At 42.3% G+C, this 20520-nt stretch overlaps 3 protein-coding genes and 1 pseudogene across 4 annotated transcripts in view; all 4 read left to right on the forward strand.

The window, feature by feature from the left end:
* Positions 1-2334, forward strand: LOC132206576 (ferritin heavy chain A-like). Its single transcript, XM_059640811.1, has 4 exons — positions 1-102; positions 1036-1182; positions 1370-1495; positions 2179-2334. The coding sequence occupies exons 1-4, from the start codon at positions 1-3 to the stop codon at positions 2332-2334; spliced, it is 531 nt and encodes a 176-aa protein (XP_059496794.1).
* Positions 2335-6488: 4154 nt separating this feature from the next.
* Positions 6489-8845, forward strand: LOC132206574 (ferritin heavy chain A-like; annotated as a pseudogene).
* Positions 8846-14903: 6058 nt separating this feature from the next.
* LOC125447036 (ferritin heavy chain A-like) lies at positions 14904-16599 on the forward strand. Its single transcript, XM_059640813.1, has 4 exons — positions 14904-15005; positions 15861-16007; positions 16104-16229; positions 16447-16599. Exons 1-4 carry the CDS (start codon positions 14904-14906, stop codon positions 16597-16599), a joined length of 528 nt encoding a protein of 175 aa, XP_059496796.1.
* Positions 16600-18571: 1972 nt separating this feature from the next.
* LOC132205992 (ferritin heavy chain A-like) overlaps positions 18572-20520 on the forward strand; it is a 38601-nt gene continuing 36652 nt past the window's right edge. For both annotated transcript variants that reach the window (XM_059640808.1, XM_059640807.1), the window contains exons 1-2: positions 18572-18744; positions 20266-20412. In XM_059640808.1, the coding sequence (XP_059496791.1) occupies positions 18598-18744; positions 20266-20412 (294 nt within the window). In that variant the 5' untranslated portion in view covers positions 18572-18597. The remainder of the gene's footprint in view (positions 18745-20265; positions 20413-20520) is intronic.

A 20520-nucleotide genomic window follows, 5' to 3' on the forward strand; every position in this document is an offset into this window, starting at 1 on the left:
ATGGTTTCCCAAGTGTGTCAGAACTACCACAAGGACTGTGAGGATGCTGTTAACAAACAGATCAACCTGGAGCTCTATTCCTCCTATGTTTACCTCTCCATGGTGAGGCTTGTGTTCCTTGGAGCTGCCTCTGAAATGTTGTGATTTCAATGAATTGGCTTTAAATTGTATTTCTCTTGATTTCCTATCTGAGGTGTTGGGGCAAGTCTGTACAGTGAAATATAAACTGATGCTGAATAATCTCCTGTTGGTAGGAGCTGCCCTCTATTGAAGGTTAATGAGGAAATAATTCAACTATCTAGTCTCTTTTCAATAGACTCAGTCAGGAGTTATATGGTGCCTTGTGGTGCCAGGGAGTCAGATTTGATTCCATCCTTGTGACTCTAATCTCAAGTTTGACATTTTTGTGTCCTCTAGGTTCAATGGGAGGAGACCTGAGCAAAATATGGGACAGCTGGATGAGACCTAGGGTACATAAGGTTAAAGGGTAGGGGTGGTGGGTCTGGCTGGATTTAAAGCCTTTGCCAGTAGGATGAAGTGTCAAGGTGGCAGGTTCCAACTAGTGTATCCCCTCTGTCTAGCTACATTTTCTATCAGGCTGCAGAGATGTATTTGATTCTAGCTAACTTGCTTGACAGAATGTTGTGTTCTTTTCACTATATTGGAACATTCTGATGTGCTTTGTAGCCACCAACTTCTTTCTTTGTGTTATGATCCATTTGTGTACAGTATGGTCTTTCTGCTAATGTATGGGTCCATTTACCTTTGGTCATGCTGGAGGTGAAAATGGTCCCCCCAACATAATAGGAAGAAGCTCCAATTCTGACACTCAATCCAAGTCAATGGACAGATTGGTGTTCCCTCCTAAATGAGCTGTAGGAACTGTCTCTGCTTATGTTCTGAGGGTATGCCATACCCCCAATGAAGATTGATTTGAGGGAAGAAAAAATGTACATGACACTTGTGGCATTTAAGTGTTTTGAAGAAGAAAACCATAAAATAGACATAACCTTCTCTTCCATTTTCTTCCTGCAGGTCTCTTACTTTGACCAGGATGATGTTGCCCTGTGTCACTTTGCTGAGTTCTTCAAGGAGCAGTCCCATGAGGAGCAGGAACATGCTGAGAAACTGATGGCATTCCAGAATAAACGTGGAGGCCGTGTCCTCCTGCAGGACATCAAGGTTGGGTTTAATTCTGTCTTTTATCCTACTAAATTATAAGTAACTCATTCCATATGGATTTGAAGTAATTAACTGTTGGGTTATGGCCATTCTAAGCTGATGCCCTGTAGCCCCTCTTTCTCTTGTGCTCTTCCTGGGTTGAACATTCACTAAGAAAGTGACCCCCCCTTTTCTGTACCACCATCAGAAGCCAGAGCAGGATGAGTGGGGCAATGGTCTGGAAGCAATGCAGAGAGCTCTGCAGATGGAGAAGGATGTGAACCAGAGTCTGCTGGATCTGCACAAACTCGCCTCTGGCCACATGGACCCTCATGTGAGTTAGCAATGTTTTAGTGGTATTTTTGTTGGGTCATGACATGTTGTTGCCTCCCTGACTTTCACTTAAGGGAGACAGGGAAGATCCCTGTAACTTCTGCAACTGTATGGTATTGGTGTATTTCACTTTTCATATGGCATGGAAACACGTTCCAGCCAATGCCAAACAAAACTAGTTTATACCTGTCTGCTCCTAGGCCATGTTACTCTTCATGTATCCACTTAGTGTTTTAATTGTACCTACATTTTCCACTTCCTCAGGAAGCTTAGGGCACATGAATCACCTGCTGTAAAAATATTTACACCTGTCTTAATCTTGCTCTCCTCACCTCTTCAAATGTATATCTGGGTGACCAGAACTCCTCTTCCAAAAGAGGGCTTCATTGATGCCCTATACAACTTCACAATAACATTCCAACTCCATGCACCAAGGACTGAGCAATGACTGCAAGTGTGCAGAACACCTTATGTAGCCACGATGTGAGACATCAGCTTTGGAGAACTGCCTTGACACCTAGGTCCCACTGTTTGACGACACTAGCAAAAGCCCTACCCTTGTACAAAAAGCCAATGCCTTGCATCTATCCAGCTCTGCACCCGACTTTTTTGTCGGGGGGTGGGGGTGGAAAGAGAAAGAAAAGCTGTGAGAAAATGCCTTGTCCAAGAACTTCTGCTTTCCAGCTGTGTGACTTCCTGGAGCGGCACTACTTGGATGAGCAAGTGAAGATGATCAAGAAGCTGGGAGATCACATCACCAACCTGAAGAGACTGGGAGCCCCTGACAATGGCATGGGAGAGTACCTGTTTGACAGGCTCACCCTGGGGGAGAGTGACTGAACTGCCAGCAGGGAGCAAGCTGCTTGTATTTATTACCATGAAATGTGTAACTGAGGTATATGGAGTATGGCTTGTGATGTGCATAGTGACACCTGGTTCTATTGTAAAAATGTGCAATAATAAATCTGCTCCATATTGGACTGGATTCTGTCTCCTGGCTCAAGTACTACTTTCTGATCGAAGCATGGTGGCTCAGTGCTTAGCACTATGGCCTCAGTGCCAGGGGCTGGCTTAATTCCACGCTTTAACTGTCAATGTGGACTTTGCACACACACTCCATGTCTGTTTAGATTTCCTTGCAGGTGCTCTTGGTTACCTCTCACAGTCTAAAGATGTCCTGTCTAGGCTGGTAAACTGCCCCACTGTGTCCCAAGGATGTGCTGAATAGTTGGGTTATAGGGGATGGTGTCTGGGTGGGATACACAGGGTGGTGTGGATTTGGAGTCAAAAGGCCTGTTTCTACACTGTGTAGGGATTCTGATTCAATACTTTCAGCTTTCTAGATGTTTTGTACTTAATTGAACCCAAAGCTTGACTGTACCATGCAATGATCACCAAAATGTGACAATGGTGCAATGTTCTGGTATGGCTCTGAAGCAAGTGTTTTTCTACTACCCTCCATGCATTGTATGTGACCTAAACTCCTCCCCAAAGCTGATTGGTTTGTCCAAATGGTCATGTCACTGCACCTCTTAAATGGCAGCCCTAGACAAGGAGGGAGCTGTTGGAGCCTAGCTGCCTGAACAGTGCAGGGAGGTGACACTATGTCCAATTTGGACAAACATTGGCTTCTTAACCTCTGCCTCTAAGCAGTTTGTTGCACTAGAGGATAGTTTTCAAGTTTAAAAATGGGTGGTGATTTGATGGATGAATTTTCTACCATGCTAAATGGAAATGTATACTGACAAGGAGACATCGCTCAACCTGAATGGCTTCTTAACTCCTTTTTGGAATTCTGGTAAGCTCCCAGTGCTAAATGGTAAATGATCTGTGAACCTGTGTCCTGAGAACAGTGCCCCCTTTCTCCTTCTCCACCTCACCCACCCCAACCCCACATATCTGGTCTGTACACAGAAATCAGTTGCTGTCTAGATTTAGGAGCTGAGCTAAGATGCTGCAAAAGCATACCATTTCAATCCTGTTCAGTCATGGTAAGAACTGATTTTTGCACCTCCAAAACAACAGATATTATTAACATCCTCAGTGAAAGGACAATTCTCCAGTCCAATTCCCTGATCTGGTCCAGTAGATTTAAAGTTTTTTTTTCACCCTTGGGGAAAGGTCAAGCAGTAGATGTTTGGTTTCTTTCTCCCCGCCCCCAACCCCCCGAAAAGCCAGTAACCATACCTTCAATGAGGCTGAGCATTGTTATTTTGGGGGGGTTGGAATAATAGGTCAAACCAAATCAGCCTCCCTAAACCTGGACTCAACCAATAAAATGAAAACATTCTAAGATCCTCATTTGTCCAAATGTTTGGTTTTAAAAAAGTTTGTAAAACCTGGTTAAAAGAAAATCAGATAACTAAATTAACTTGCTTAAATTTTAAATTGGTGTGTAATTTTAGCAGAGTAAAGCTAAATATTGCAATCTCTCTAATTTAAGACCAATCTTTGATCGTAATTCACATGCTTAGATATATCTGAGGGATACATTGAAGAGAGTTTGTCAATCAGTTTTGACAGATGGTTGCAAGCCTTTCATTCAATCCTTGGATTATGAGTCATCTACAGGCACGCAGGACTGAGGATCTTCCTCAATTCTTATTTCAAAGGAAAATCTTTCTGTTGGAAAGTTTCACTCAGTGACTGGTGTTCTTCTCAAAGCTTCCACTAGAGAATAACTAAAACTCTATCTCGGAGCTTTTGCTAGCATGCTGGTTCCCTAGCAGAAATATCTGTTGTTACAGGATGCCCTGGGTCATGTAGTTAAACAGAGGCCATGGTTTCAGGTACGCAATTCATTGAAAGCTGTGTCACAGGTAGATGGCATATTTAAGAAAGCAGTCAGCACACTTGCCTTCGTTGCTCAGATCAACTGAGTATAGGAGTTGGTGTATTGGTGAGGGGGTCTTGGAGTACCCTTTACCATTCTGGTCGCACTGAGTGGAAGGATATTATTAAACTGGAAAGTGTTCAGAAAAGACTTGCTGGGACTGGAAGGTCTGAGTTATGATAGGTTGGGCCTTTTTTTCACTGGAGTAGGGGAAGCTCATAAAATCATGAGGGTCATGAATAAGGTAATAACAAAGGTTTTTAACCCCCCCCCCCCCCGCCCCAGGGCAGGCAAGCTCAAAAATAAAAGGTATATTTTTAAGGTGAGAGGAGAAAGATTTAAAAGGGATCGGAGGGGCAATTGTTTCACAGAGGGGCTGTTTCGTGTGTGGAATGAACTGCCAGAGGGAGTGGCAGATGCAGGTACAGTTGTGATATTTCAAAGACATTTGGACAGCGTCATACATAGAAAAGGTTTAAAGGGACATGGGCCACACGCAGACAAATGGGATTACTTTAGTTTGGAACACTTTGCCAAGTTAAGCCGAAGGGTCTGTTTCTGTGCTGTATGGCTCCATGGCGCTGCCTTCTGCTGAAAAAAAGCCATCAGAGCCTGGTCAATCTTTGGTTTCTCAATTTTTCCAGCATTCCTTCTGCATGGCTGGTTGGCACTGGCCAAACTTTTGTTGTCCTTTTTAACATCCAAGCTCTGCCAGTCCTTGAACATAATGTGCCCCAGGAGTCTAAATGTGCAGACTGCCCTCTGACAGGGATGGTTATAAATTCCGCGATATATTTTCTGTTTGGTGGGTCAGTAGGTGGTATCTCTCCCAAGAGGCCAGTGCCTGGATGAGGATTGGTCACTCAGACGCCCCTCTTTGTTGCATCCCACTGAACCCAGCGTTTAACCTCAAGGGAACAGTTCTCATCCCCTCATCCAGGAATTGAACTGCTACGATTAATCCAGACATTAACATGGGAGATTCATGAGGAACAGTGCTGATACACAAGAACCACAGGTCGAGGCAAGTTGTTAAGTTCTAGAGCTCACAACCTGAACCAACAGCAGAACCAGATTAAATAGTGACTTTCAGGTATATGTTGGACATGTACATGGTATGGACCAGGCCAAACCCCCTTGAAATATGTTAAGACAATGGCCTAAACGCTAATATTTCTTATTTTAACAGCAAATGCCCGGCAATGCATTCCAGCTGCAATTTTATCAGTAATGCTACTAGTCTTGAAGCAAAACACTTTATCAATATACTATATTTAAAATACAACAAAAGAAAGAAGAAATTGGAATAACTTAGCTCTACTGGAAAACTTAACAGAAAGAATAGATTATTTAACTGTTTAGAAACAGTAACTGTTTCCATATAGTAAAATCCTGTAAACACACCCTTGGCAAAGACTAATTCAGTGAAACAGATTGTCTCACAGGTACCTCTAGCAGCAGGAAGTGAAACCTCAGCTTTTAGCTGCAACAAAGAGAGGAAAAACAGCTTCCACATTCAGCTCAAGACCCCAGTAGCAACTACCATGGAAAAAAATCAGAAACTAAAAACCCTTGTTCTAGGGAGCTTGACCCCACCCATTCAGGCTGCTTCTATTATTTAAATTGGATTCAAGACAACTTCGTTCCTTAGAGTTTTGTAGCATGTCCAAAGCTCCTCAAGTGACAAACTTGATCAGGTTATGAAAGCTGCTCCAGCAAAAGTAACAAGTTGTCCAGAAATTCAAAGATGTGGTTTGGCAGGGTTAAACAGGGAGACACTTGCAGACTCTGAAATAACTTCAACATGAACCAAATGTCAAAATTCAAAGTTATGGTTCCAGAATCTTAGATACTTTTGAATCTCAATATGTTCCATTGAGCTAAATCAGTGGTTATGACTGAGATTAAACTCCCAAATCTCACTGTATTCTTAATCTCTGGCTCCCAGTCCCACCTCCACAGCCACTTTGGACTCTCCTTTATTCATTGGTGACTAGATTGATGGAGATTCCTCATTGGCTATCAGGGATTGTCAGTCATCGTGGCTGTTTTCAATCCCTGGTTGGGTGAAGGATGGCCCCAGGAGTATAAACACAAGAGCTTGTGGGAGAGAGGCTCAGTTTTAGAGTTGTCTTGGTGATAGTGAGCAGGAATAGTGAAGATGGCCTCCCAAGTGTGTCAGAACTACCACAAGGACTGTGAGGATGCTGTTAACAAGCAGATCAACCTGGAGCTCTATTCCTCCTATGTTTATCTCTCCATGATGAGTGTGGTGATCTTTGCTGTTTTCTGAAATGTTGTGATTTCAATGGATTGAAGTTCTCTTGACGCTGTTTCTTGGGATGGGGTGTAAGGGCAAGTCTTTATGGAGTGTTTCTAGAGTGAAATACAGGGTAATAGTAAATAAACTGTACCTGGCAGCAGCTGTCTTCTGTTGAGGCATAATGGAAAAAAACCACTTGTATATCATCTGGATCTCCCGCCCCCCCCCTCCCAATTTGCCCCTAATTGGGGTGATACGGTGACTCAGGGGTTAGCATTGTTGTCTCTCAGACCCAGGTGCCTGAGTTTGATTCTGAGTTTGGTGTCTGTGTATTTTTTGTATATTACTCCCATACCTGCCTTAATGTCTGTGGATTTCCTCCTGCTCTCCAAAGATGTTCAGATGAGGTGGATTGTCCATGCAACATGCAGGGTTATAGGGTGGGAGATGGGTCTGGGTGGGATGGTCTATGTTCTAACTTTCTCTATTGGGATTAGAAACTTCTCAGTGGGGTGCTGAAGTGAAATGTTGGCAGATTGCTGTTACCTTATTCCTTCTGTCTAACTCCACTCTGTTCTCAGTTCTGACCAATGCTGGCTTTAAAAGCACAAAAGGAATCCACCTCCACTATATTGGAATATCTGAAAGTGCTTTGTGGAACAAATTGCTTTCTGTTGGGTTAATATCCAATTATGCCTGAGTTTCAGACCCTAATTTGTCTGTAGTATGGTCTGTATGATGATGCTGTAATCCAGTGACTTTCAGTCACACTGATTTTAAACTTACGCAGACATGTTCCCAATGACTTTCAGTCATACTGATTTTAAACTGACGCAGACATGTTCCCAGTGACTTTCAGTCACACTGATTTTAAACTGACGCAGACATGTTCCCAGTGACTTTCAGTCACACTGATTTTAAACTTACGCAGACATGTTCCCAGTGACTTTCAGTCACACTGATTTTAAACTGACGCAGACATGTTCCCAGTGACTTTCAGTCACACTGATTTTAAACTTACGCAGACATGTTCCCAGTGACTTTCAGTCACACTGATTTTAAACTTACGCAGACATGTTCCCAGTGACTTTCAGTCACACTGATTTTAAACTTATCAGGGCCATGCAAAGAAGCTCCTATTTGCTAACTTTCAATTTGCTTGAATGGACAGATAAACGAACACCAAAGTGATGGCGTCTAGGAGCTTTTGCAAGTGCATATTCTAGGCACGTGGCATAATCCCAGTCTAGATTTGGACTTGCAATGAAGGGTAGGAATGAGTGTCAATGTTGTTTGACAGTTAACTTTTTGTATTTAGATGAATTTGCTACGTGGGGGTAAATACAATCTACAAATACATACAGGCTCATCACTTCAATTCTCTTCCCACAGTCCTTCTACTTTGACCGGGATGACGTTGCCCTGCGTCACTTTGCTCAGTTCTTCAAGGAGCAGTCCCATGAGGAACGGGAACATGCTGAGAAACTGATGGCATTCCAGAATAAACGTGGAGGCCGAGTCCTCCTGCAGGACATCAAGGTTGGGCTCAATAGAATGAGTGGCCTTTCTGCCTCGGTTCCTTTTGCTTTCCTCTTATCCTTTTAAGGATTTTGAAATAGGTTTAACTTGGTGATCTTAGCTTTTTTTCCCCTAGCCCTGGACATTAATATGCCTCATTTTTCCTTTTTAAAATCCTCACATGGTTTTATTTTAATCCATGTGTTAATGAACTTCCCTCCTTCCAGAAGCCAGAGCAGGATGAGTAGGGCAATGGTCTGGAGGCAATGCAGAGAGCTCTGCAGATGGAGAAGGATGTGAACCAGAGTCTGCTGGATCTGCACAAACTCGCCTCTGGCCACACGGACCCTCATGTGAGTTCTTGTTTGAGATCAGACAGTAGTCCTTTAAATTGAATTCCTGTTTGAGATCCCTTATGGTCATGGGTGACTATCTTGCAATCAAAGCAATTACATTTTCTTGTAAAATGCCTTCAATCACAGATGAGTGTATCTATTGTTCAAAAGTGGCTTCTATTGAAGCTCTTGAGGAAACTTTTATTTTGCTCTTGGTCTCTAATTAGATATCCATCTGTTTTGCTAGCTGGTGACTTCCTGGAGAGGCACTACTTGGATGAGCAAGTGAAGATGATCAAGAAGCTGGGAGATCACATCACCAACCTGAAGAGACTGGGAGCCCCTGATAATGGCATGGGAGAGTACCTGTTTGACAGGCTCACCCTGGGGGAGAGCGACTGAACTGACTACAGGGAGCAAACTGCTGTTGTGTGCAACATGGAGACAATATCCTTGCGTATCAGATCTGGATAGTATTGTGATTTTAATCACACAATGTAAATAAACTCAATATTGGACAAGGTTTGGCCTCCCTGTTTGACTTCATTTGTACGCCATAACATGAGCATTGGATCTGTGCACCAACATTGAGGCACAAGTTAGTGTAACAGCATATCTCCCAGATCTTGACATTCAATGTCAATTCCCAGTTTGAATCCATTCCCTTGGATGTGAACAGTTATTGTTGCTCACTAGCCTTGGCTTCACAAACTGCGCTGTATGGCATAAAAGGGACACAGCACAAACAGTTACAGAATCTCATGGAAGACTGCCAAGCCTAGAATAAGCAGGTTGGCCTCGTGTGGATACAAATTGTTAACAATGCTGATTCACCACTTACTCTGTTTATTTTAAAGCATACTTTCCATGCTCCTTCCCAGGTCCCCTTAGAAAGTTAACTTCTAGTCACTAAATAGGTCTGTTTTTTTTTTCTTGTTCCCCCCCCCCCCCGCCTCCACTACCCCCCCACCCCACCAATCTGACTTGTTCAGAGTCCCAGCTGCTAGAATGCAATCCCTCGTTGACCAGGAAGAAATTCTACCGCCCTCATGAAAGAAACTTAACTCCCTCCATGGTTAGCGTAGCTGCTTCACAGCCCCAGGGACCTGAGTTTGATTCCAACCTCAAGCGACTGTGCAAACTACACACAGACACATTCTTCCTTTGTGTGGGTTTTCTCTGGGTGCTCTGGTTTCCTCCCACAGTCCAAAGACATGCAGGTGAGGCGCATTGGCCGGGTTAAATTGCCCTAAGTATCTAAGGTGGGAAATATAGGGATGGTGTACTGGGTGGGATGCTCCTTGGATGGTTGGTGAGGATGCAGTGAGCTGAATAGCCTGTCTCCTGACTGTAAGGATTCTTCATTTAGAAGTAGTCTTATCGAAGCAGTGAGGTGTTTCAGAGCCCTTCTGACCTCCACTTATCTTGGAGTGCCTGTGGAACTGCAGGCTGGTACCATTCCTTGACAAGGTGGATTGTTTTCTGTAAAGTCCATAGGAAATAACTCCGTTAAATATTTTACCTTGCCTTACCCTAAACACATTCTGTAAAATCAGTCTTTAAACAAGGCAGTAGCAGCAACTGTTTGCCGTGGGCACACTTTATGACTGGATAACTTTACCAAGATGAGAATCGCTCTTTTTCCATGCCATTTTTTTATTTGTATCCATTTATTTCATTCCATCCTCTCGATGCAAAAGTTGGGGTTACAGCTGTAACTAGCCAGTGCCTGAGATCATTTAGGACTTGGTTAAACCTGCAGAATTTCTCAATCTACCTTTAGCCATATGTCGCAAAGTGTTTCCACTTCTGAAGTAAGGTTCCGGGGTTCAAGGCCTTTTGATTTCATCGTAGGATTAAAAACTTTTGTGGGAGAAAGATGCTTCTTACTAGCTTGTGGTTTTAAACATCTATCACCATTTTTTTTCTGTGCAAGAAGTTACAGAATTCAACCAGTGTAAAGGATAATCAATAAGTTTCCCAACTCCAGTCTGGTGTCTCTCAGTTTGGACAGTCACTTATGACCACTGGACATTCACTGCACGTTGTCCTTTTCAATCAGATCAAGTAAAATTAAACAGTACACTTTCTGTTCAAGTGGGTCAACTATACATAGTGGTGGTATCTCTCCTCACAGCATCATATCTAGGTTAATTGACTCAAGATATAATGACATGTCCCCAGTCTTGCCAATCCAAATTGTGTGAAGTATTGGTTCAAGCTGTCAATTCAGGGCAAATTTCAAGAGGGAGGAAATCTACACTTAATGTTAAAGCACTTCAGACCTGCTAAAAGAAATGCAGAGGCTAGAAAGAACCTACTTATAGCAAAGAGCAAAAATAATATTACGAGAAAGTTTTAAGTTTGATCGGCCAAATCGAATATAGAATTCAAACTTCCAAGCTAGATACTAAATCAAAAGCTGAAAAATAAATTCTCATTTACATTCATTGGCCTACATTATTCTGTTGGGCTGTAATCTGTGAGGACAGATTTCTGGTGAAATTCTATGAGATTTCAGTATTGACCTTCACCTTAAAACTAGTTTAGAAAGTCTTCAAAGAAGAAAATTGAACAGATGAGATCAACGTTTGGCGAATCCATAGATAATCTCATTATTGATCCCGACACATGAATTGAAAAGTTAAATTTCCATTTACAAGTGGCAGAATTTTTATTGGAATTACTGATTAACCTTTGTCGGACTTATTACAGTCCAAAAATTTGATATTGGGGAAAGCCATTCAGGTGATGAGTGGGGCATAATCCCAGAACACCACAAGGGGGAGGAGATCAACTTATGTTATGAGATTTGCAGAATCTATGCACTCAAGGTAGAAGATACACGTGAGAAGACATTTCAAAGAATAGTTTACATAGCAGATACTAAGAGTTTGTTATTGTTGTGAAGGTAAGAAACCTCATGGGCACAAGTAGTGACCAGCTATTTAAATAAAAAAACATATGCCTGTAAAACGATAGTTATTTCCAGAAGATGTACAGCATCATTAGATACACAGCAGCAAAGGTCAAAGATATTTCATGACCTACAGTCCACAGCAACTAGCAAATGAAGAAACATCCAATACATTCCCAGTTGGAATTGATGATCCAACCAATACATTTTGGTGAGTGGCAATTCATTTCAATGGATAAGCCAGCAAGTGTGACCATATCAGAGTTAATGTTAAGATCGGGATTATCAGATCATATACTATGGGTGAAAAATAGTATTTGCAACCTGCAACAGTGCACCTACTTGGTCCAGGAGGCATACCACTTAAGTTGAAGGGCAACTCTGTAAAAGAAATAAAGAAGAAAATGTACACACATTTCACAATTGAATTCTCACTCTTTACTGTGAATGAAGGTCTTGACTTAAACATTACTCAAATAGTAAAGGAATTGCAATTGATAGTGAACAGATTGAATGACAGTCAATTATGCCAAGCATCTTTGAAGAAAGGCTACAACAGATCAAGGAGCAGCCTGTTATGGAATCTCAGGTCAAGGAAATGTCAATCATTGAATAAGAAACTGCTGGACATCCAGTACAAGAAGTCATTCAGCTTTCTGGGCTCATTACGGAATTCCAGAAATAGAGAAACTACTGGGATTAATAAGGTTAATTATCAGAGAATTGTTTCATACTGTCACTACGATAGGGATTTGTGACTATGTAGCATTCGCAGTATTATGGACCAGACCAGACCCATCAAAATGCTTCAAGAAAGTAGACTCAGCCCTAACATTTTCTGATTGTAAAGGTAAATGTCAGTTGCTGTGTTTCAAATGTAATTTGTTTGGCCAAACTACTTGATGTTAAGCAAAACAGTTTATTCATACAATGTAGTTAAAATAAAACAAAAGAAAAAAATGAAGAAGAGAACTAGCTTTGATCAAACTCTGTTAGAATGCTTCAGAAAATAATAGATATAGTTACTATTATTAAATAACCCTATCCAATATAGCAACATCCCATAAACACACACTTGGCAAAAGGAAAATTCATGACCTGGATTGTCTCACATGCAGTTCTCCGATCCATGAGGAAAGAACATCAAAAGATAATTCTGAGAGAGAGAGTGAGAGAGAGAGAGAGAGAGAGAGAGAGAGAGAGAGAACTCCAGTGTTTAACTGCTGCAAAGAGAGATGTGACAGCTTTTCACAATGCTAACTGTTTCTCACCTTGATGAGCCTGTTACAGCAACTGCTGCAAAAATCCCTGGTCCTTTGGGCAAGAGCTTGACCATATCTGTTCAGTTGTTCTATTGTTTCAACTTTAAAACAAACACTTAAAGCTTCACAGAGAGAGAGTAAGAACTGCTGATGCTGGAGTCAGTGATAACACAGCTGGAGGAGCACTTTACCAGTTTACCAAAAGGACTGTGCCAGTTTCAAAATCTCCTCACCCCCTCCCTAATTCCATGACCAACCCTCCCTCTCATCCCCGCCTCCTTGACCTGACACAACCTGTCCACCTTTTCTCCAACCTATCTGCTCCTCCCACCTCACTGACCAATCCCCACCACTCCCTAACTATGCTCACCTATCACCATCCCACCTTCCTTCCCCTGCCCCATCCCTCCTCTCTCTCTATTTGTTTCCAGCTCCCTTCCTCCCCATTTCAGACGAAGGGTCCTGGCCCAAAATGTTGACTTTCCTGCTCCTCTGATGCTGCCTGGCCTGCTGTGCTCCTCCAGCTCCACATTGCGTTACCTAAAACTTCAAGAGTTGTTTATCTACTCATAGACTGCTCATCCCCTGTTCCCCAATGTCTCTTTAAGAGGAACCAGGACAAAACACACCAGTTAAAGCCACAGCAGCATCTTAGCAGCAATGTTTTCCAATCCTATCAACACTAAAGATAGTTTAGATGACAAAAATCTGCAAAGGGATAAAAAGGTCCTCGGTGGAAGGAGACCGCAGGCACCATTCAGGGCCATGATCAGAATCAAGGTCAGCAGTCCTCAAGCCAAAGTCCTGCTCATCCTCCACATTGGAGGAGATTGCTTTCTGAAAGCTAAATGAAAGTTCCAGATTGCCTGGGTTTGTGAAGAGAGATATTGAGAAGAGATGGAGTCATGTTCATTGTTATTATATTTGAGAATGCATAACGGTACGTTATGGGATAAAATCTTGGAAGGAGATGTTGTAGACAGTAATGGTTCTGAAAGATTAAATGCTGAACCCCACATTAAGCTCTATCTAATCTAACGATGTCACAGGATTTGTGCGGGGAATGGCTGAACAGTCCTGTATCGTGAAGGGGACAGCCTTGTCTTCTTCACTGAAACAATTTTTGTTGTTATGCAATAAGCTACATCTTATTTAAAACTCTTCTTATTTAAAATGAGGATCTTCTCATTAGCCTTCCGGTGATGTTCCACCACAACACTAGACAAAGATTCGATACCAACCTAAATGGAGCATACTGTTGTGTCATGGCTCACAGTCAGTACACCTTGAAGAGACATGCTTAAGACGTCACCATTGTATCATGGAACATGACCCGAGGGTATAAAGGTCTCAGAGTCCAGCTTACTGAGGATCACCTCAAGCATGACGCTCTACTTGAAGCACTTCTGTGCTATGTAGCCCAGATACTTATGTGCTTCTAAATGTCATGTTTACATAAAATAGCGAGCTGTTGGATTTACTTAATACCACAACAACTGCGTTGAGGTCATTCTGTTACAGGATGGACAAGCATATGGACGTACATGGAATAGTGTAGGTTAGGTGGTCTTCAGATTGGTACGACAGGTCGGCACAACATCGAGGGCCGAAGGGCCTGTACTGTGCTGTAATGTTCTATGTTCTATGTTAGGACATACCATAAGCATTGCTACATCAGGTAAAACACTTTGCCAAGATCAAGCCTCACATCAGACGATGGCTGTAAACTGACCACATATCGTCCAATATTGTTTGCCCAAAGATTGAGTACAGCTGCATCCAACCAACAAACAGAACTTTGATGCAAGGGGACAAATTGCATCAGCTCATCCAGGACTTAACCACTTTGACTTTGATCTATGGGCTCAGAGAGGTCACAGCCACATGAGGCAAAAGAACCAAATTAGGTCAAATTAGGAAAAAACAGTGTCATTGGAATAATTTTTTTTTCGCTCTAATCATTCCTATCTCTCTATCTAAAAGCAAAAAAAGAACAGCTAGTTTAGGGCATGTACAGGATCAATTATGCCAAAATGTCTCTTTGTTCCAAATCTCTGAATGGCTCTGGGTCTCAGCTCCACCCCACGGCCCCTTCTCCTTTGTTCATTGGTGCCTGGATTCATGGAGATTCCTGATTGGCTGTCAGAGATTGTCAATTGTCATTGATGATGTCATTCTCTGATTGAGTGCAGATTGTTCCCAGGAGTATAAATGCAAGACCTTATGAGAAAAAGGGTCTGTTCCAGAGTTGTCTAGCTAATACTGAATAGGAAAAGTGAAGATGGTTTCCCAAGTATGTCAGAACTACCACAAGGACTGTGAGGATGCTGTTAACAAGCAGATCAACCTGGAGCTCTATTCCTCCTATGTTTACCTCTCCATGGTGAGGCTTGTGTTGTTGTGTTTTTTTTGTGCTTTGTCACACCAAGAAAATGGTTTTGGCCTGGTTTTTGCCCCTTGGAGCTCTGAATGTTTGTGGAGTGAGAGGTTTTTCACTTCCCAGAAAATTTCACTGGATTGAATGGACTATACTTTGTTGCAGCTGTGCTGTAATTGAGAAGCTTCATACTTTAAAAGCTTTAGCTTCTGCATAGAATTTCCTTATTGGGCAATGTTACTCAATGGGTGGGGGCTGTGCCTGGTGTGCAACTCCTTCCTGATCTTCCTTTTTTAGGAGGTCCTGCTGAGAATGTTGCTACTGAGTCCTTGTTTTCACCAATGTGAAACTGGTGTACTTCAGTGTCTGTCTATGGTTGTCTCTAACACTTAATGCTTCCCTCAAGTGCATCAATGCATTGTACAAATTGGCTAGCACATTCCAAACTAACTTCCTGCCAAGTGAAATGATCACCATCTTGTGATTCCTGAAGTATGGGTGTTTTTTCCTTGGCAAGAAAATTGTCCATACTTCAGTGCAATTAAAGCTTGTCTCCAGGACAGATGGGTGCAATAGAGATCTTCATGAAAGTAGATGCCAGGCTTTGTTAATTCATTTGACACATATTGAATGTGTCAACTGGCTGACACCACCAGGGCTGCTGCTTGTTTCAACCAGGAAACACCCAACTAATGGAACTGCAGATGCTGGCGAATCTGAGTTAGTGTGGAGCTGGATGAGCACAAGCTGGCTTTTGGGCCTAGAAAAACTAATAAATTTGTCTCACTCCTGATGCAATTTGTGAGTGACATCCTTTTCTATTGAGACTAAGTGACCTAAGGTGTTCTGCTCTTCCCACAGTTCTCTTACTTTGACCGGGATGATGTTGCTCTGCATCACTTTGCTGAGTTCTTCAAGAAGCAGTCCCATGAGGAACAGGAACATGCTGAGAAACTGATCACATTCCAGAATAAACGTGGTGGTAGAGTCCTCCTGCAGGACATCAAGGTTTGTTTTTTAGTGTCTAACTTTGCTAGATTAGTGCACTTGTTTTCTTTAATTTGCAATCTGCCTCTTTTCCCACCACCCACCCCAAACCTCCAGAAGCCAGAGCAGGATGAGTGGGGCAATGGTCTGGAGGCAATGCAGAGAGCTCTGCAGATGGAGAAGGATGTGAACCAGAGTCTGCTGGATCTGCACAAACTGGCCTCTGGCCACACAGACCCTCATGTGAGTTCTCTTCCTTCACTGCTCCCTGCCAGTGTAATTCCTGAAATATCAGCCTAGTCTGAAGGCCTTGGCTTTTACTTTGGCTGAAGTGAGGGTTTTCCTGTGTGTGGCAAATGGCCTAGTGATGCTGAAATATAGTAGCAATCCCCACTGCAGACTCTGTATACAGCCCTGAGGCTTATTTTGGACAAATGTTTCAATTACTTCCCTTTCACAGCTGTGTGACTTCCTGGAGAGGCACTACCTGGATGAGCAAGTGAAGATGATCAAGAAGCTGGGAGATCACATCACCAACCTGAAGAGACTGGGAGCCCCTGACAATGGCACGGGAGAGTACCTGTTTGACAGGCTCACCCTGGGGGAAGAATGACTGAACTGCCTTAATCTCAATTGGCAAAATAATCTGTAGGATTTGACAAGTATGACTGTAATAAAATGCTTAATGTTGACTGGATTCTGGCCTTCAATTTGGAGTATGCAACACTGCTGCTAAAACAACTTTTTTCTGATTAACATAGTGGTCTCAATCTGCTGCCTCAGGGTCACAAGTGAAGGCCTAGTTTCAATCCCTTCTGGGGAGGGGCTAGGTACAAGGGAAGAGCATGAGCTGAAACAGGCCTTTTCTGTGAGCTACCTTGATATAGTAAAATCTTTTTGTAGACTAGGGTGGGTGGAAGTGTCACTTTGGCCTCTAAGATATCAACAAAAGGATAGCTGATCATCCCATTTGACTTTCTTTCATTTTTTTTTCAGTTTCCTGGAAAAAAACTTTCCTCCAAGGGGTAGTGATTACAACCTCAACAATTTCAGTGACAGGGGAAATCTGTAAATTTTACTAGGCAACTGCCAATGTTCTTATCTCCTAAAATGGCCCATTTCATCCTCATCAACAGACATCTGGGATATGCCTCCTGTTACCAGGACAACACTTGCCACAGCATAGGCAATGTCAATGCTGACCATAACCACACTTTCCCTGGGCTTGGCCCATAGGCCTCAGGAAATTACCCAAACATCTCTTTAAACATTTGTACCTGTGTCCATCACTTCCAGGGACAGTTCAGACAGCACATGGATTTTTTTTTGAATGAACAAACTTGTCTTCATCTTATTATAACAAAATGCCCCACCCCACTATGTCTTAATTTTTTCCCCTACCTATGGAGAGGCTGCCTGCCGCTCACTTAACCTACACGCTGCTCACTTAATCTACACCCCTCTGACATTTGGTGGCTCATTGCTTCAGAAGAGGCCTCTCCCATCTCATATACAACCTCAATGGGATGTTCCAACTCCTACACTGAAAGGACTGAGCAATGAGGGCATGCAAGCTACATGCATGAACAGCTATGGCTGAAACAAACTTCTAAGCATTATGTATCCTAAGCCCTCAATCTTGTTCTACAACACTCTCCAAGGATCTACTTTTCATAGCATAAGTTATGCCCTTTCTATGTTCTTCTGGAGAACTGCAATCAGCAAAATGACATTTCAAGTCCCTGCATTCTTTTTAAGTCTGCAGTTGTATTTCATCTTTGCCATTGTATCTAAATTCATCATTCAGAATTTATGCTTCTTACCACTTTGATTTTATTTTATAATCCACTCTCACAAGTATGTGCTGATTGACCCTTCCCACAGGAGCTGCTTCCGATCAGTAGTTAGCCCTCGAGCCAGTACAGCCACAGGTCTTCACCAAAGTTTGTAGGGTCCATGGAGTGACCATGTGTATCTGTCAGTTTGGTCAAAGCTTGTTGTGACCACTGAACATTTACGACAGCTTCAAACTTTTTTCAACTAGATCAGGTGTTGATATCTGAATGCATTTTCAGTTTGTGTGGATCAACTGTGTCTGTTGGTGGTATCTCTCCTTAAAAGCTTTTGCCTGTCAAATAACCAGCAGTTCCAGATGTGAATCACTGTCAGTCTGCCTAGTGCATCTGAATCAAAAGCTAATCCAAGGGACCACACTCTTCTGTAATGAAACTCGATGGCAAAACATGGTGTCTCCGTGATAGTCACTTGAAGCAAAATAACCAGATCAGATTATAGAAAAGCTCTTCAAAAGTATTTAAAAAAAACATTTCATTTTTAATCCACCTGCAACCAACCAGCTGGGTGCAAGCTTGTTGAGATTTATTAATCTGAAAGCAGTGACCTCATCAAGACTAATCTCCCAAATCTTTATATTCCCAATTTCTGATTGGCTCTGTGTCTTGGCCATGCCTCCACTACCTCTTCCCCTTTCTTCATTGGTGCCTGGATTGATGGGAGATTCTGTTTGGCTGTCGAGAAGTGTCAATCAATATTGGTGATGTCACCACTATTTGAGTGCAGCCATGTCCCAGGAGTATAAATACAAGAGCTTATGGTCAAGCTGCTCAGTTGTAGAGTTGTCTTGGTGATAGTGACAATGGCCTCCCAAGTGCGTCAGAATTACCACAAGGACTGTGAGGCTGCTGTTAACAAGCAGATCAACCTGGAGCTCTATTCCTCCTATGTTTACCTCTCCATGGTGAGCCTTGTGTTCCTGTGGCTGTCTTCTGGAAAAAGTTGGAATTGTTCTATTTTAAAGTAACCTGAAACTTTTGTTTATTTTTCTTACCCCATCTCCAGCCCCCCCCCCCACATTGTTCCTGGCACAGGTGACTTTTTGAGTAGTCAGGCACTTCAAAGACATGGTTAATAACGTGGACTGAAGTGGTTGTTGCTTTTTGTAACTACACTGAATGCAAAAATTTCAAGCTGAAGCTATCTTGGCACCTGTTTTCAATGTTGTAATGAACACAAACATGGCTGAAGCATGTTTGTTTTTGTCTTATTGACACGGGCAAAGTTTGCTTTGTGCAAATGGCAACTAGCACAATGCCTTTTTTTTAAAATCTTTTATGCTGCAGGTGATGTACTGATTCAGTGTCAGCTCTAATCACTATTTAGTAACTGTCATACAAATTTAGCATCTCGAACTGTCTTGTCGTTTTCTTCTTGTTCCAGTTCCAAGCTAACTTTCATACAACTGAAGTGGCTTGCATTGAGATATTCATTTGAAATGTAGGGAACTCCATGCCTTGCTTCTCAGTAAAGTCAACTGAAAAGGATTCTCCGAGAGAGAAAATTGTGTGAATTTTGTCCCAGGATCTGGGGCATGTTCTCTGTTCTCTTAAAAACAAAGCTGAGAAGCTCTAAGTTTCCAAGAGATAATATATTAATACAGTGGAGTTCAATTTGTATTTCACATGGGAATAGACTTTGATAGGTCACTAAGTTAAATAATCCAACACTCTCTCTAAATGGATGGCATCTGAGTGTTTTTATGTCTCACTTGTCTGTCTTGGCCTCCACAGGCTTTGCATACAAGCTTTCTAATTCTACTAACTTTGAAAATTAGATTCATAGGTGACCTTGCTTGTGGTAGATAATGGGAGGAAAACGTCATGAGTTTCCTTTCTTGATGGGGCAAGAAAGTTCAGTTATGAACAGTTCTTAATTTAGCCCCCTTAACAAGTAAGGGGTTTATGGAGCAGTGATATCACTACTTGGTGAGGAGGCTTGGGTTCAACTCCCACCTGCTTCAGATGTAATAACATCTCTGAACAAGTGACTTTTTTTTATGTAGACACACTCTAGATAGTTGGGCTTTGAATCTAGAGGCGTGGGCAGATTCTTAGGGGACATTGGGTGTGAACAGAATCTTGGTTATTCAATCAAATGGAGTTCAAGTCAGTCTACCTATTAATCAGGGAACAATTAATGGCCTTCTGGTGCCATGGTAATGTCCCTACTTCTGAATCAGGAGGCCTAGGGCTCACAAACAGAAGTTGCTGGAAAAGCTCCTCAGGCCTGGCAGTGTCTAGGGAGAAAGTCAGTTAATGTTTCAGGCCCCTTGACCGTTCCTCAGCCGAGGGCTCAAGTCATACTTGCTCCGGGACTGTGACATCTCAACTAATTTAAACAATGATTTATTTGGCAAGAGTGTAACAAAAGAATGTTGTTGCATGCTGTAATTTCATGAAGAAAGTTGTTTCGCTGTGCACAGGTCTCTTACTTTGACCGGGATGATGTTGCCCTGCATCACTTTGCTGAGTTCTTCAAGGAGCAGTCCCACGAGGAACGGGAACACGCTGAGAAACTTCTGGAATTCCAGAATAAACGTGGAGGCCGAGTCCTCCTGCAGGACATCAAGGTTAGATTTGAATGATCTCTCCTAGACTGAACGTTTGGAAGTTGACTTGGTATTGTGTTAAATATAGATTGGAAACCATTTTATTCCATTTTAGTCACAAAACTATAT

This window comes from Stegostoma tigrinum, chromosome 38 (assembly GCF_030684315.1).
Source record: "Stegostoma tigrinum isolate sSteTig4 chromosome 38, sSteTig4.hap1, whole genome shotgun sequence".
NCBI lineage: Eukaryota > Metazoa > Chordata > Chondrichthyes > Orectolobiformes > Stegostomatidae > Stegostoma > Stegostoma tigrinum.